At 34.5% G+C, this 15,577-nt stretch overlaps 1 protein-coding gene across 2 annotated transcripts in view; it reads right to left on the bottom strand.

Annotated features, from left to right (window-relative positions):
- Positions 1-9,605: 9,605 nt before the first annotated feature.
- The window catches only part of LOC149796847 (receptor-type tyrosine-protein phosphatase gamma-like), a 117,902-nt gene continuing 111,930 nt past the window's right edge, over positions 9,606-15,577 (bottom strand). For both annotated transcript variants that reach the window (XM_089961482.1, XM_089961483.1), the window contains exon 25: positions 9,606-14,926. In XM_089961482.1, coding sequence (XP_089817608.1) covers positions 14,825-14,926 — 102 coding nt within the window. In that variant the 3' untranslated portion in view covers positions 9,606-14,824. The remainder of the gene's footprint in view (positions 14,927-15,577) is intronic.

Genomic DNA, 15,577 nt, shown 5'->3' with positions numbered 1-15,577 from the left:
CATTATCACTTTCTTTTCTGTAAAACACGATTGTGTGTTTAACTCCAAAGATAACCCTTCTAATATCCCTGCAAAATCCAAAGATGTGGGTTAGTGGAATTGCACAAGAAAAATTTCTATTGTTTTCTGACAACATTGCTCAGCGTGTTAAAAATCCCGAGTTGTAAGTCCCGGAAATGTTTTTTATAATATCAAAAACATGAGCTGGTCTTTCTTCATGTTCAGAATCAACTGGTTGTGCATCAGATGCAGTATTTCGTGGTGTTCGCAACTTGATATACTGAATATGGTCAGCGTTATCGGTAGTATCTTTAGCAAACATCACCGATGGACCAGCCGATCTTATAAAATCATCAGAGTATCTTGCTAGACCAATTATTGTTGTAGCAACATCAACATTACTTTGAATCAATTCGATATTTTTTCCATCAATCATATATGTGGCGCTACTAAACAGTGCCATAATTCCTTTGTTGACAAAACCAACTCGGTCATTGGCATTGTAGTTATTATTATTCGTCTTTATAAGTTCACCCTCTACTTCAATAAAAGCCTCATGAGGTAGAAAATATCTACTTGTATCATGAACTTGAAGTTCGATACGCCCTCGTTTATCTGGTTCTTTTGTATCATTGGAATAAAACTGATAATCACGCGCTGAGTAATCTCGCTCGACCGGCTCATCTGTTAAATGCTGGGTCGGAGATGCGTTTGAACATTTTATACTATTGCGTATTTTTTCAAATGGTGATTATCTTCGTCGAACACGAAGTCCACTTCCTGCTATCAAATTTGCTGTTATATTTTTTTGTGCGTCAGATTCCTGGTTTATTAGCGCTGCTAGTTTTTGATTTGCAACTTGATTTATTACCTTACTGACATCCGCGGCCATAATTTCGGTACTCAGTAATTTCACTGGTGCTGATTTTCGTCTTATTAACCGTGCTAGTCTTTACTTGATCGCCGAGAGTGCCTTACCAGCAGCACTAACAATTATACCAGAAGCTTTTTCACTAAAAACATTAATTACTTTCATCGATAATTGTTATGCAAGAGGACACAATTTTGGTGCTAACCCTGCAAATAATCGTTGAGTTGCATCACCAAGTCCGTCTCCGTAAGCTGCTCTATAGATTGGTAATCGTGAGTTTACTGCTCTGATCTGCACAGGTGTATGTCTGTTATATATGACCATGTTATGCTGTTTACTATTGTTTAATCGCTGTAATCATCAACGAGTTCGTCAACGAGTTCTCGGTAAATACCAGCATCCATGACACCACCCTGAAACAATCGCCGACAGATATCAGCTGCTTCATTAATTATTTCTGGTGAGTTGTTTCCGGCTCGTTTTCCTCCTATGAGAGCTTCTAACCGCGAAACGCTCCTTAAACCCTTGCCGGATGTTTTTTGTGTAGATTGTTGTCGTCCTTCTTCGACTCTTTTCATAAATTTCAAATAACCGGGATCATTTGGGTCAACAGATGATAATTTATTAGCAGTGAAATATACTGCAGCAGGCCACTGCTCACGTGTTACTTTTTCAACATATTCAGGTTTTTAATAAAGATGAGTGTTGTAATTCAAAGCAATGCTGATTAAATGATCTTTTCAAGGTCCTTGAAGCCTTTCCATGGGAGTTTCTTTAAACATTTCTGCGGCATTTTCTGGTATTCCGGCCCAGAATTGTTCTTGCTCTGTTTGCTGCGGAGAGGAAGAAGATACATATAAAGGAGGATCATCTTCTTCTTCAGGTGTGGGAGAAGGTATATAAGTGTGCGGAACAACAATATCAGGCTTTTTTTCTCCTTTTCATTTTTCTTTTTTTCTCGAATTTCTTGTTGCTCTTTCTTCTTTTCTGCCAGCGATATTTGTCGAAGTTATCGTTTCTTTTCTACTTCTTTTAGCCTTTGTTCTCTTTCTTTTTCTTGTCGTTCTTCTTGATACTTATTATAATCCGTTATCCCCTGCGAATAAATTTTATAATCAGTACTATCCTTGTCTATTTGATCATCACCTCGATTTATTTTATACAACCAATCAGCCCACGTTTTTATATCTACTTTAATATGTTCGGGTTTTAAAATATCACCTCTGGAATTAAATCTTTCGGCAGCAAACTCACTAAATTTGGCTATACCCTGGCGGGTTTTTGTCTTATAAGTTTGAATTTCTTCTAAACCCGCTTCAGTAAATTTCTCCCTAAAATCAACTCCCCTTTCTTTCTTTTTTGGTTCTGCAACAGCACCTTCAAGTTCCCCAACAACACCTTCAAGTTGAGGCTGAACCGCAGCCATTTTTTCAGCAGTTTCTTTTAATACCTGAATAAGACTTTCTTGTTTCTCACCTGGGTCCTTTTTAGGTCCCCTAATAGCAGTTAAAACGTCTCCAGTAACCACGGTAATAGGTTTAAACAACTGTTCCATTTCCGCTGCCTACACAACTTGTGCTTCCTGCCTCGATTGCACATTTTTTTTGAAATCCTCTTTTACGGGAATATATTTTTTAAGTGCTTCTTCTCGCTCTCTGGCTAGTCTAGCTGTGTAGGATTCCGAGTGTACCATTATTTGGTATAGCAATTTTTAATTCATAGCAGCAGGGAGGGCGACGCTCTCAACGCATCACCGACACTATCGCGTATTTGTTTTAACGATTTTTGTGACCCTCCAGGAAGTCGTATTTTGGCGAAATACAGGTGACCCGATTAGAGCTTGTTCGCCCTCCCTGCTGCTGCTCTCTTACCTTTATCTCAAAACCTTTTTCAGGCCAAGTATTAAAGTCCATATACAGTTGAAAAAAGCGTATGATTTAAATTATGTCATTAATACTCCTGGAAGGCGAAAACAAAAAGAACTTTGCCATATAAATATATTAAAGGAGTATGTTTTAGATTGTCAGATCAATCATGTATGTAATGTAGATGTACATATCCTGCAAAGGGAGGATTTAAGCGATGAATGCAATCGGACTGTACTGATGTTTGTGGTACCAGTCTTCAAAATTCAAAAACTATGAATCATCTTGACCAAAAACTGTCACATCTGCAACAACAAGAAAAGAAAGTACTAAAACAGCTATTATCTGAATATGAGTACTTTTGCTCTAGATGTTCTTACAAAAACCAAGAAGTCAGCCAATGTACAGGATGAACCCTCCAAACAGGAATGTTTGGAAAAATGAAATTCATTTGTTGCTGAAGAATGATTTTATTGAACCAAGTAGTTCATCATGTTTCCTTGAACCGAGTCCAGGGGAATGACAGAAATAATACATACACAAATATTCGCAAAACAGGTAAACATATTTTTTGGAGGGAAGGCACCATGATTTATTATCTTTTTTCAAGATATTGTTGGTCCTGAACAGGACCGTGTTGTTTCGAGTTGTCTTGGATTTATATACTGGGAGGACGGCCATGTCTCTCGACAGGTCTAACCACAGAATATGACTCTCAAAGCAAGGAGGCGGGGTCCTCAGCCTCCATTATTCACTGCGTCTTCTGTCTTCCCTCATTCTGCTGCCGCTTTTTTTGTTGTTCTGTTTTGTTGCTTCTAGCGCTGTTCATATTTCTGCCTATGCAGTAATCTTTGTCTCTGCTCCCAGTCTTCTTTTTCCTTTGCTGTATCCAGGAGCAGTACATTTACTACTAAGTCCTGCTCCATTTTCAAAACGAAAAGCGTTCTTCCTGACATGGTTCTTTTTTTTATCAGATTCTGCCTGTCCCGATGTATGAGCACCATGGCTTCAATTGCTTTTGTAATCTTTCGATGCCATTTGTTTCACGCTGTTGACTAGTCAACGATGGGTGGTTAAACAGGTGAACACACTGCATTATATGCAAAAAGTACTCACGTGATGCAAAATATCCCTCCGATTCGGTACGTAGACGTGAAGGAAAACATGATCAGATGCAATAGAGAGAAATATTAAAAAGCCTTTTCACGCAATTACGTTTTCAATAAATGACAAGATAACACCATTGATGGTCTCAGACTGAGTAACAGTAACAATTCTATATTTCAGAAATAAGAATATTATTGACGACAAGGTTGGGATTTCTTGGATTTGAAAACGTTCTGAAAGGGTTGTATATCAAGCTATGCCAAATAAATATTTACCGTGTGAGAGATGCTGAATACAACTCCTGTAGCTTTTCGAATCGCAAACCTTCGTGGCTAATGTGTTCCAGTATATTGTATGCGAGCAGGAGTTCAGAATAGAGGATGTCATCATAACTCGCGGAACCAAGTCACTTGTAAAATGGATCGGCTACCCTAATCATTTTAATTCTAGGCTTACAACGGGAAATATTAAGAAACAATTTTGTCGTACTCTGCTATTTGTTTGCTCCATACGGGTTTGCTCAACGCAGCCTTTTCAGGAAGCCCTATGAGCAGAAACATTTTTTTGAATACATACTAGAACAATCTAGCAGATCTAGCATAACACACCCGTCAAAGACTTCGTTGAATCGTTCTTATGTGCTCAATTACCACTTGTTTGTACTCGTTATAATCGTCGCGGACAGCGGCGTGTTCGTTTGCATCGGAGTTATACATGCTTATTCAAATCGTTTAGTCAAATCAGATCATAGATATGTCTGATAACTTGTTTATATTAAAGGTCTTTACGGAGCAGCCTAAACACGCTTCTTAACGTCATTATAACCCTCTATGCAAATCAAATGCAAAGTTTGACTTAAATCGCACTAAGACCAAGCCATTAAGTAATCCTAAGACGTACGCTTTGATCAAGGACAAGCAGCGAAAGCTATTGAATGAACTTATTTGTATTAATATCTGCTACATGAATGAGCTACTTACCACACTTTTTGTTGTATGAAACGGCATACTGTCCTGGAGATAATAGGAACAAGCGAACAACTAAGTACGTGGAGTTATTATACTGAGATTTACTCAACTCGAGCAATCTACAAAAAGATGTTTATGGCAAACATTTATAAGATGCTGGCTCTTGGAGCATAATGAGGCTGCAAAAGCCCGAGATAACAAATACTGTATCAAAGCAGTTGTGTTAGCATTGTGGCAGACAGTTTTCCATTGGCAATATATTTTTACCAGACATAAAGCAGGTTTTCCATAGAAGATTCTAATTAGAATGTGCTTGGCGTTTGAAGGTTCGTCAAAAATATTGAGATTACTGAGAACGATAAGTGTTTTCTTTGTACCAATTGACACTAGGGTTTCATTTACAAGAATCTTCATCGCGACAAAAACCGGGATCTGCAACCAGCTTATCTCTCCGTTCCTGTCTGTAGACCAGTGATATACTGACTCGCTCTTTTATTTTTTTTGGTATCATTTTGCCAAATACGGGATAAGTTCATCAGCTTAAGGAAGTTATATCAAAATCGTTTATGCATTCTTTTGTTTGTATTGAAATCATTGTATTTTTGCATCCAGTCTAATTTGATGACACGATATATTGTAACCAGGCTCATGCCTAAGCCAAGAAATTGTATCATATTTTCTCAGTGAATAAAATAACGGGTCTTATCCACCAATAGGTGAAACATTGCGCGGATCACGAATTTCAGTAGGATACTCAAGATTGACTTCCAAATGCAGCCAGTATCAATGTCGCCCCGCAACATTCCTTCGGTCAAACTTTCTGGCTACATCCAAGAAATAATTCCAAAATTGTTATCTTTGCATCGAGTCCTAACAATCACGAAAATTGTGTTCAAAATATAGAAAGTCCTTGGATGGCTGTGGGGCATGCTATTCGGATATATATTTGATGTTTACGACAGGAAGTATGTTAGAAATCATTTAAATTCCACCGTGAAAAAGTCCATTCTCGATTAAATGATACATGTCGATGTCCGTTAATAAATTCTAGTTGTGCGATGGACATCTTAAGGGCGCCGTCTTAACATACGTCAGGCTCTGAGTTATACCAAGCAGGATCTAGCCCGTAATAAGACACGCACATGTCACGAAAATTTTCATCAACGACAGAGAGCAGCACCACATTCATTTTCAGATGCAGTTCGTGATACGCGGAAAGATTCTCTATATTGATTTGGCTTAATACATTATCGGCATGTTCGCAATCCTAATCCGAAACTTAAGCGTTGTTAAGCAGTATAAAAAATGTTGTTTTACTTGCAAACTCGTTTCATCAAAGACAAATACGTACAAAGAGCACATGTAATGATACGGTTACATTCCTTTGCGCATGACCAAATCAATGTTGTCTAACACTTTGTATATTTGACTAGTTCATTTAGTAAATCCTGCAAACATTGGTAACTGTTTACAAAGCGCAGGTAACCAAGTAAAAATGACATGTGGCGCTCCCTGTTGTTTGAATTGCAGCTGATATCCTGTTTCCGAAGTGGTTTTCGATCGAGTATGCATTTTAGCCGCGAAGATTATGCCGCACCAACAGAATTAAATGAAGATTGTATTGGTTATGGTTCTTACCTATATATTTGTCAGTTAAATTACATTGATCTCTGGCTTGATCATAACTAAGTGTCTCCTTAAATATATAACAATTGTCTGCTTTAATAAAATGGTAGCTATCCTCTACTGTATAAACCACATTTGTTGCTGAACCAGTGTCTACTGATCTTGCTCCATCCAAAGGACTATTTATGAATGACTCTACTCAGTCAGCACCGTGATACAAATGTATGCTATTGCGTACGACGTCACCGATACAGGCCGAGCGATACGAATATCCGCAGGGAATTGCTCTTGATATTCTCTCATTAAATAAGCTTTTGCTTTTTTTGTCTCAGCCAGCAATATGAATACTGAGAGCGTCAAAAAGGCACAAATTAAAAATAACACTCAAACGCTAGAATAATGTTTTTGTTTGGCATCACAACACTTGTAGGGTCATTGCAATCTAGAGCTCGCACGAGCAAGTCTTCTCGTATAATGCCATACAGACAATTTCGACAGTAGAATATTTTGACCTTATGCCTGGTGTATTATCCTTTCATCAGTCCACTAAAATTCTTTACGCAGCATAAGTGGCGTTACGTAGTCTTGTGATGAATTTATTACATGTTCAAATTTTATTTCGCAGCTCAAGCGCCATCGTCCACACCAAAGACGTTCACCGAAATATTAGCTTGCCGTAAAACTGACGCCTGTAAAATGTAACCCGTTTTAGTATGCTGCGTGGATGGATCTTATTTGACGCAGGAATAATGTGGATAACACTGCCCACATGAGAAACCTGACGTTATTGTTGACGTAGGCACAACCTTTGCCGCTTCTAACTCAGGCTGGCACTTCTAGAGAAAGACCTTCCACGAAGGTGATTTATAGTTTGAGATATTTTGTGCAACATAATGGAAAGGGTAACACGATGTCCTTTAAATAGTAATAGGATAAAGTACGAGGATACGACCAAACGGGGCGTGACTCCCACTGAACCGCCTGAGCTTATTCGTAATCATATTTTAGCAGACATCTTGAGTTACTAATGGTGGATCTACATGGCTGCCTCATCTAAGTATCATGCACTCCTTTGCCTCAACTATGTTGCAATTAACACTACTCCAAAAATTACAATGGAGACGATGGGGACCTCCTGACTTTACACTATTACTGAGATTCGCTTCATTACGATATAAAACAGAATTTATTTCCTACATATGGACAAGTTAGCAAAGTGAATAACGCTACTTGAAAAAATGTAGAGCATCGATTTTTGAACCTAAAGGAAAAATACTTTTAGGAAAATCGTGCATCATATCAGGAATCTGATTTTAAATTTTTTAATAGTGATGGACGGTGTTATTTGGGGTTGTCTTACATTAGGGTATTTGCACTTGCTTACAAAATGCATGCTGAGGTGCCACAACGTTAACGGTAAATAGCAACATATTGATGGTTAGTAAAATTGTTCCAAAGATGGAGATGGAAGAGGGTAACTTGGTTATATATCAACGATGGTGATTTTGAGTTTTATCGCGGCAAAAAACAAATTCATGTATATTGTGGGGCGTGGGGGCATTCGATTGGACATCTCACCCAACCAACTCCGGAAAAATATATTATGTCAGCAACTGAAATACGTCTTTAAGTATTTAAATATGAATTGCATACATTTGTTTTCTAGATACTTACAAATAAAAGATCAGTACCGTAGAAATAAAAGTACATATTAGTATGGCACATTTATTTTACAAATAAGCTTTGAACGTTTACTTAAATTATAATGAGAACTATATTTTATTTTAAGAAGTACCTAAAGGTCAAAAAGAGTATATATACATATTTGTTAATATTTTGGTGCATTGTGTAAAATATACCTTACCTCTCGATGCTAAAATGTTTATGATAAAATAGTTGAAAAAGGACATAAACCTCTATGAAATTAATTGATGTATCATCAGTTTCGGTTTCCGTTGTAATAGCAATATATTTTACCACAGATTACCAGAGATCACCGGATCCCAAACTGAGTTTGATGTTAATGTTCCACTGTAAACCAATCAAACTTTATATTTTCTGATTTGTTTGCACAAAATCTCAGTCTCAAACGCTAGCTCAGCCACTTGAAATTTACTCTGCTCAGATTATTGCTTCGTCTTAGTTCTTGCTTGAACTGAACCGACCTGCGACGTAATTCGATATTTTATATAAGTGTTCAGCCATCGTAAGTCGAATTATACCGATTTGGACATTACTTTATCAAACCATAACCTGAAATACATGCTTACAAGTTACTTAATACATGATGTATCCGCAACAAAGCTCATTCGTATTTTAACCGGTCTAACTCCAAAGAATTAACATCCTACTGAATAGATACATACCGTCCACTTGCGGTATAAATTGTACATCTAAGGGTTAATTGACCATATTGTGACCATCTGATTATCCAAGAGAGATGTGAGTGATCTAAAAGTCGAATACTGCCATGGGTTAAAACGAAGTGGTAAAATTCACGTTGGCTGTTGACTGGATTATTGATGACTGAGGTTATCGTGGGAATCATACATGGAGTTATTTGCAGGTGGTTAATGGGAATAGGGATGATGAGATCTGTATTAGAGTTAAGACTGGATGATGATAGAATCGCCGATGTTTGCAGACTTCCTTGTCAGGATGAGAAATTTATACTAAATCGGGTGATACAGAGGTAGGTTAAATATGTGAATTATCAGTGTAATAGCTTATGGGAATGGTATGGAGCAGTTGATGTTTCATTTGATTTAGAGACATCAATGCACGACATAATCGAAACCGTGCTGCAGCGCCTTGTTTGTTAAATGCTGAATGGAAATAGCGATGTAAAATATGGCGTTGTTTGGGAAGTAGTCGGAGTGAGCGTTTTTTCTTCTTCTTCGTTTCAGAACGATGTGTACACCTGTGTGATAACGTAAATAGGATACGCTGAAACGATAAGGCACATGCTTGCAACAGTTTGTTGTTAACTGTTAATGGGATTAAATTCGCTTTACGAAAACAACCATCGTTTATTCCCACCCCCACCCCAACTTCATTTTACTTATTATCAAATGTGGTATGGAGTAGTTGTAACTATATATGTACGATATATTTGCTTCCCAGTATTGCTTTTAATGCAGTGATATATATCACACTAATAAAGATCCGTCATCTTTGAGAACATTTATTTTACCTTGATAGGCCAACTGAAATAAAACATATGCATTGTAACCACACATTTTGGCAACACATATAATACAACACTAGGAGAATTCTTTGTTTTATATGTAGATGCTTATATAAGCTACTGTTCATTAGAATGTATCAAGTAGTCATCCTGTGTCAAAATACAAATTTAAAAGTACATTAAAGAACATCGAAAAATCTTAACATATATTGCCAAAACAAAAGACATGAGCCAAAGTATTTTCTGTCATTTAAAACTACTATTATGTTAAAAGAACGCTTTCTATAAAAATATTTAATTAAAATAGTAATTATATTAATTGACTACGATCCAAAATTGGTGCTAATACTATACGCTTGTAGGAGAGCCTTTGTACAGCAGAGGAAGATGTATATATCTTAACTGTATTGAGTCCATCGCCAATAACCTTACTCTAACAAAATGAGCAGTTGTAAACATTTTCAAAAGAGGCAGACCCCAAATGTGCCATTTTAAGTTCTCGATAAGCTGTTATGGCAGCTGCAAGGTTTAGTTAAGATTTATGTTAGCGCTTTCAACTCGTTTACCATTTCCGGAGTCAGCAAAGCATTATGTTCACACTTTCAAAGCCATATTGAGAAGCAACTTTAATACGTCCTGCGACAAAGCCGTTCATATTTCTTGGCTTTTTTGTCGCGAATGGTTTTGGTCACAATTTCTTATTTCGTATAAAATATATGTTCCTTACTGAATCTACTCTTGTTGTGTATTTTCAAAACAAAAGAAAAAAGTTATTTTTGCAGCACATTTAAACAGCAATCACTAAATCTATGTAAGACCTCCATAAATATGAGTAGCTTCGAAATAATTCGGTTAACAACAGTGTTTAGAACATATGTGTGACATGCAGGTCACGCCTTACTTAAACTTTTATTTGAAATTCATCATACATTAACAATGTTATTCATTGTGTTCAAATATATTATGAGAGTCAAGTTGCTCTATATGAATATATACATAAATGGATGCAGAAAAAGACACATGCACATTAATAAACTTTTAACAAAGATTTCTAACAGTGATAATGGCAGATTTGTTATTTTCTGCTTTTTCAATACAATGTTGATAAAAGATTAATGAATAATAAAAGCTGTTGTTAACAATTAGATGATCAAATGATTTTTACATGCACAATAGTATGGCATCATAGTAACATAAATTGTACGAAATATACACCATTATATAACATAGATTTCTAATATCATTAATAATAAATTACTTTTTCTTCTGTAATGATTTTATTTTTTAAATAGGTTTCATTTAATTGTATATCTGTATATCAAAAGGTTTGAATACAGCTATTGTATTTCTGCATTTTAAAAAGGGATTTGATGAAAACGTTAACCTGTCCCTGATCTTTTTTCGTTCTAATATTGACATACATTAATAAAAAATCAAAACGATTTACCAAAAACAAAGAATAAAATGAAATAAAAGGAATCGTAAATCATTAATTCCCTAGCTGTTGGAGTAGTACTGATAGTTAAGCCATAGCTAAAGGAACGAAAACCCACTGCACGATCAGCCTTAGTGACAGCGCTAGAGGAAGTTGACGTTTACAAATGGATGTGGGACGGGGACACAATTAACATATCTTAACGTTTGCCAATGAACAAATATACTATAACGTTCACCCACACACAGAGATATGTATATATGTATGTATGTATGTATGTATGTATATATGTATGTATGTATGTATGTATGTATGTATGTATGTATGTATGTATGTACGTACGTACTTACGCATGCATGCATGCATGCATGTATGTATGTGTGTGTGTGTATGTATGTATGTATGTATGTATGTATGTATGAATGTATGTATGTATGAATGTATGTATGTATGTATGTATGTATGTATGTATGTATGTATGTATGTATGTATGTGTGCGTGTGCGTGTATGTATGCACGTATGTATGTAAGTATGTATGTATGTATGTATGTATGTATGTATGTATGTATGTATGTATATATGTATGTATGTAAAAATAAACAACACCAACACGTAGAAAGTGTTATTATAGCATCAATGGACTCCCTATTGGAAAAAGTATCTTTGGAAATATAGGATAGACTAAAAGAAGAACATCAGAGGAGAGTGATCAAGATAGGCAAAAGACTAGAAGAACATATAGATGAACTAAAAGCTTTGATAAAAGGCAATACTGTCATTTTTTTATGAAGACCTTTTTTTTTTAAAAAACGGAATCTAAAAAATACGAACTATTATCAAGTCAACTGAAAAGTTACAGAATTTACAGAGAGAGTAAAAGAATTTTCCTGTACAAAGAAAAACAACAGCATCGTATGTTACTAGAGAAAAATCAAAAGGACATAATCAACAACCAAATAAATCAGCAGAGCAAATTAACTTCATCAATGTAAAAACAAAACGTGCAGTAACTAATAATCACACAAAGAATAACCAACAAGATATGAAAAGGAAATATAACAAGCATCTCCGACAGCAAGAATTACATATGAGCCAAATCACACCAAAAAGAATAATAGACCCATTCAAAATAATTAGAAAGATAATCAAGCAATAAACTTAACAGCCAAAGGCACACAAAAGCAACCTCTACAGATGCAGTAAGTGGGGCGAAGCAAACTACACAAGAATCCAACATAACCGTTATAGCAACAATACAAAGACTAATGGAAACCCTCAACGATTTGTTGAAAACAACACAAACAACAAAAAGAATAGGAGATTTATTAAAATACAAAACAAGAACAGATGGAGGAAAGAAAAAAGAAAAAACGAAATCGAAAGAGAAAAGAAACTGTGTTAACCCTTTCTAAACGAATTCTAACTAATAGTGATTACATTCTTCTAGGTAAGGGCTAGAACCAAGTGCATGATAATATTAATTTAGCAGAAGAATTTTTCAAATGCACAAGATCGTTAAAATTAAAATAATTTTTCTCACAATCATGTACATCTTCACAATATGAAAGTAGTTTTCATCTACAAAATAAGCCCTTTTTCAATAAAAAAGAATCAACATTTACACCTTCTAGTGGACGAGATATTTATCTCGATTTTTATATTGAAGCAACTAAACAAGAAATTTTAAATAACAGTCCTAAAATAAATCATTTTACAAAGATATCTAAAGAAGAACTAAATTCTTCATGTACCTTATCACAAGACGAGATGATCATCATTTTAAACAAAGCTGATAAGTCTAGCACCATAGTAATAATGAATAAGGAAGATTACATTAAAGAAATACAAAGACAATTAAATGATGAAAACTATTACACAAAATTTTCATATAATCCTTCTGAAAAAATTTAAGAAAAAATAAGCGAATGTATTAATGAAATCGCTGTACACAATTAATCCATATATGATGAACTAGATATTTTCCCAAATAAAACACGCACACCTCAGTTTTATATTTTACCAAAAATACATAAAACGGTTGATAAGTCACTACCTTTAGGATATCCAGGTGGACCCATTATTTCTACATATAACTCAATTACAAATAATATATCCCAATACATTGATCACATTATACAACCACTGATGAAATCACTACCTTCAAATGTCAAAGATACATTTGATTTCATTACCAAATTGAAAACTTTACTGACACTAACTGAAAATTCATTCCTTGTTATACTTGATGTGGTTTCACTCTTCGCAAATATACCACACAATGATGGTAGCGAAGCGTGTAAATATTATCTTGAAGAAAACAAATATACATATAAACTATCAAAAGAACATGTTTGTGATTTGATAAAACTTGTGCTCGAAAATAACCTTTTCAATTTGGTATTACAAACTATCTCCAAAAAAATGGGAACAGCAATGTGTAGTCCTACAGCACTTGCTTATGCATCTTCATCTGTGGGAAAATTAGAAAATGATTTTCTAAATAAATGCCTCTTAAATCCAGACGTATGGCTAAGATTTTCAGACGATATCTTTATGATTTCGAGTTATTCATTCGAAGACCTTTATTATTTTATAGACAGTTTAAACAAATTACATCCAACTATAAAATTTACATTCAATGTGTCTAAAACTAAAGCATCATTTTTGTACGTAGATGTCGTGAAAAATGAAAATAATGATATTACTACCATGGTTCATGTTAAAAACAAGAGTATTCATCAATATGTTGAATATTGTTCATGCCAGCCTAAATCATGTAAAAACGGGATACCATATAGTCAAGCAAAAAGATATAGACGAATTATTTCGGATGCCGCTGTTTTTAAATCATCTTTGACAGAGTTAGGTCAGCATTATTTAAATAGAAATTACACTATTGACATCATTAATACCGCTTTCCAAAAAGTATCTTCTCTTACACAACTTGAATCTTTATAATGTTAAATCAAAAGTAGAAATGAAGATATCATTCAAGTTTGCCTAATAAGATTATCAATAAATATTGGGATTTATTAAGCTTATCATGTAAAGCATGTGTTAAATCGCTACATGAAAACAAACCCCCACTTGCTTATTAAAGGATTAAAAATCTTAAATATTTCATAACTAATTCTAAATTGAAGAAACATCATACAAAAAAGATCATCAACTAAATGTAATTGACCTAGATGATCGCACTGTTCATTTATTATTACAAATACTTCTTTCAATAGTAATAATGCTAAAGAAATTTTTAATATGAGTTGTGATACCAATTGTGCAACATCAAATGTTATTTATTTGATAACATGCAAAAAGAATGTGGTATACAACATACTGCACAAACCAGTCAACAAATATCTAACCGTATGGACCAACGTAGATCAGATATATAAAAAATTATATCGATCAATCATTTTCATCTCATGTTGCCACACATTGTAACAAAATTTCCCTTACCTTGCAATATTTTTACATTGAACCTATTGTTAAAGCTGATTCTGAGATGGAACGTCTGCTAAAAGAAAACCTATTGGATTCGCCGTCTTAATACGATATATCCAAAAGGTCTTAATTCAAATACACTATACGACATAAGAATGTATCAAGCAATGCACGATCATTCGACTTTTTGAGCTAAAATGCTTCATAAAACTGATACTATGACAACGCTTAAAGGTATTCATCGTAGTATTGTCAAAATTTTGGCCGAGGTTTCGGAACACTATTTCCAAGTTTATACTCAATGCCGCTCTTGGTCATCATCAAAGGATTTCTTTTATTTTGTTCAGAGCAGCTGTGTTTTCATAGGTGCGTTCCTGCGTTGCATGGCTTAACATACATTTGTGAAGAAAGACATACTGGTTCTGAAATGAAACAAAACTCTCATCACCACGAGCATTATTTAATACATGGAACACATTTAACTTTCATTCCAAAGATTGTATTGCATGCGATCCATTACTACTTATTGCCAGCTTGTTCCACCACCTCATTCCATCTCAATATATATATATATATATATATATATATATATATATATATATATATATATATATATATATATATATATATATATATATATATACAAAGAATGACAATCATATGGCGAATAACAATCTTCTCAAGTACACTACATCCAGCAGGAGATCACGCGTGTCAGGGATTGGTTAATATGAATACAATAAACTGACAACGAATAGTGCAAAAAAAGTAAATATCTCGCCTGAGCGCGTGCAAATATGAATGGGTCTTTTTCAAAGCAAATACGAAACACAGACAAGACAAACATATATATATATATATATATATATATATATATATATATATATATATATATATATATATATATATATATATATATATATATATATATATATATATATAATACTCACAATTTTAAAGATGCATTGCATACATTAAAATTGTACATATGAAAGCTCAAAGCCCCTATATATTCTCTATTGTTTTGCCTTTTTGGACTTTGTTACTTTGTGATCGAACACTAAATGCTTATT

Source organism: Sinohyriopsis cumingii, chromosome 6 (assembly GCF_028554795.1).
Source record: "Sinohyriopsis cumingii isolate HCF-2022 chromosome 6, ASM2855479v2, whole genome shotgun sequence".
Lineage (NCBI taxonomy): Eukaryota > Metazoa > Mollusca > Bivalvia > Unionida > Unionidae > Sinohyriopsis > Sinohyriopsis cumingii.
The sequence above is the reverse complement of the archived record's forward strand: the minus strand, read 5'-3'. Positions and strand labels throughout refer to the sequence as shown.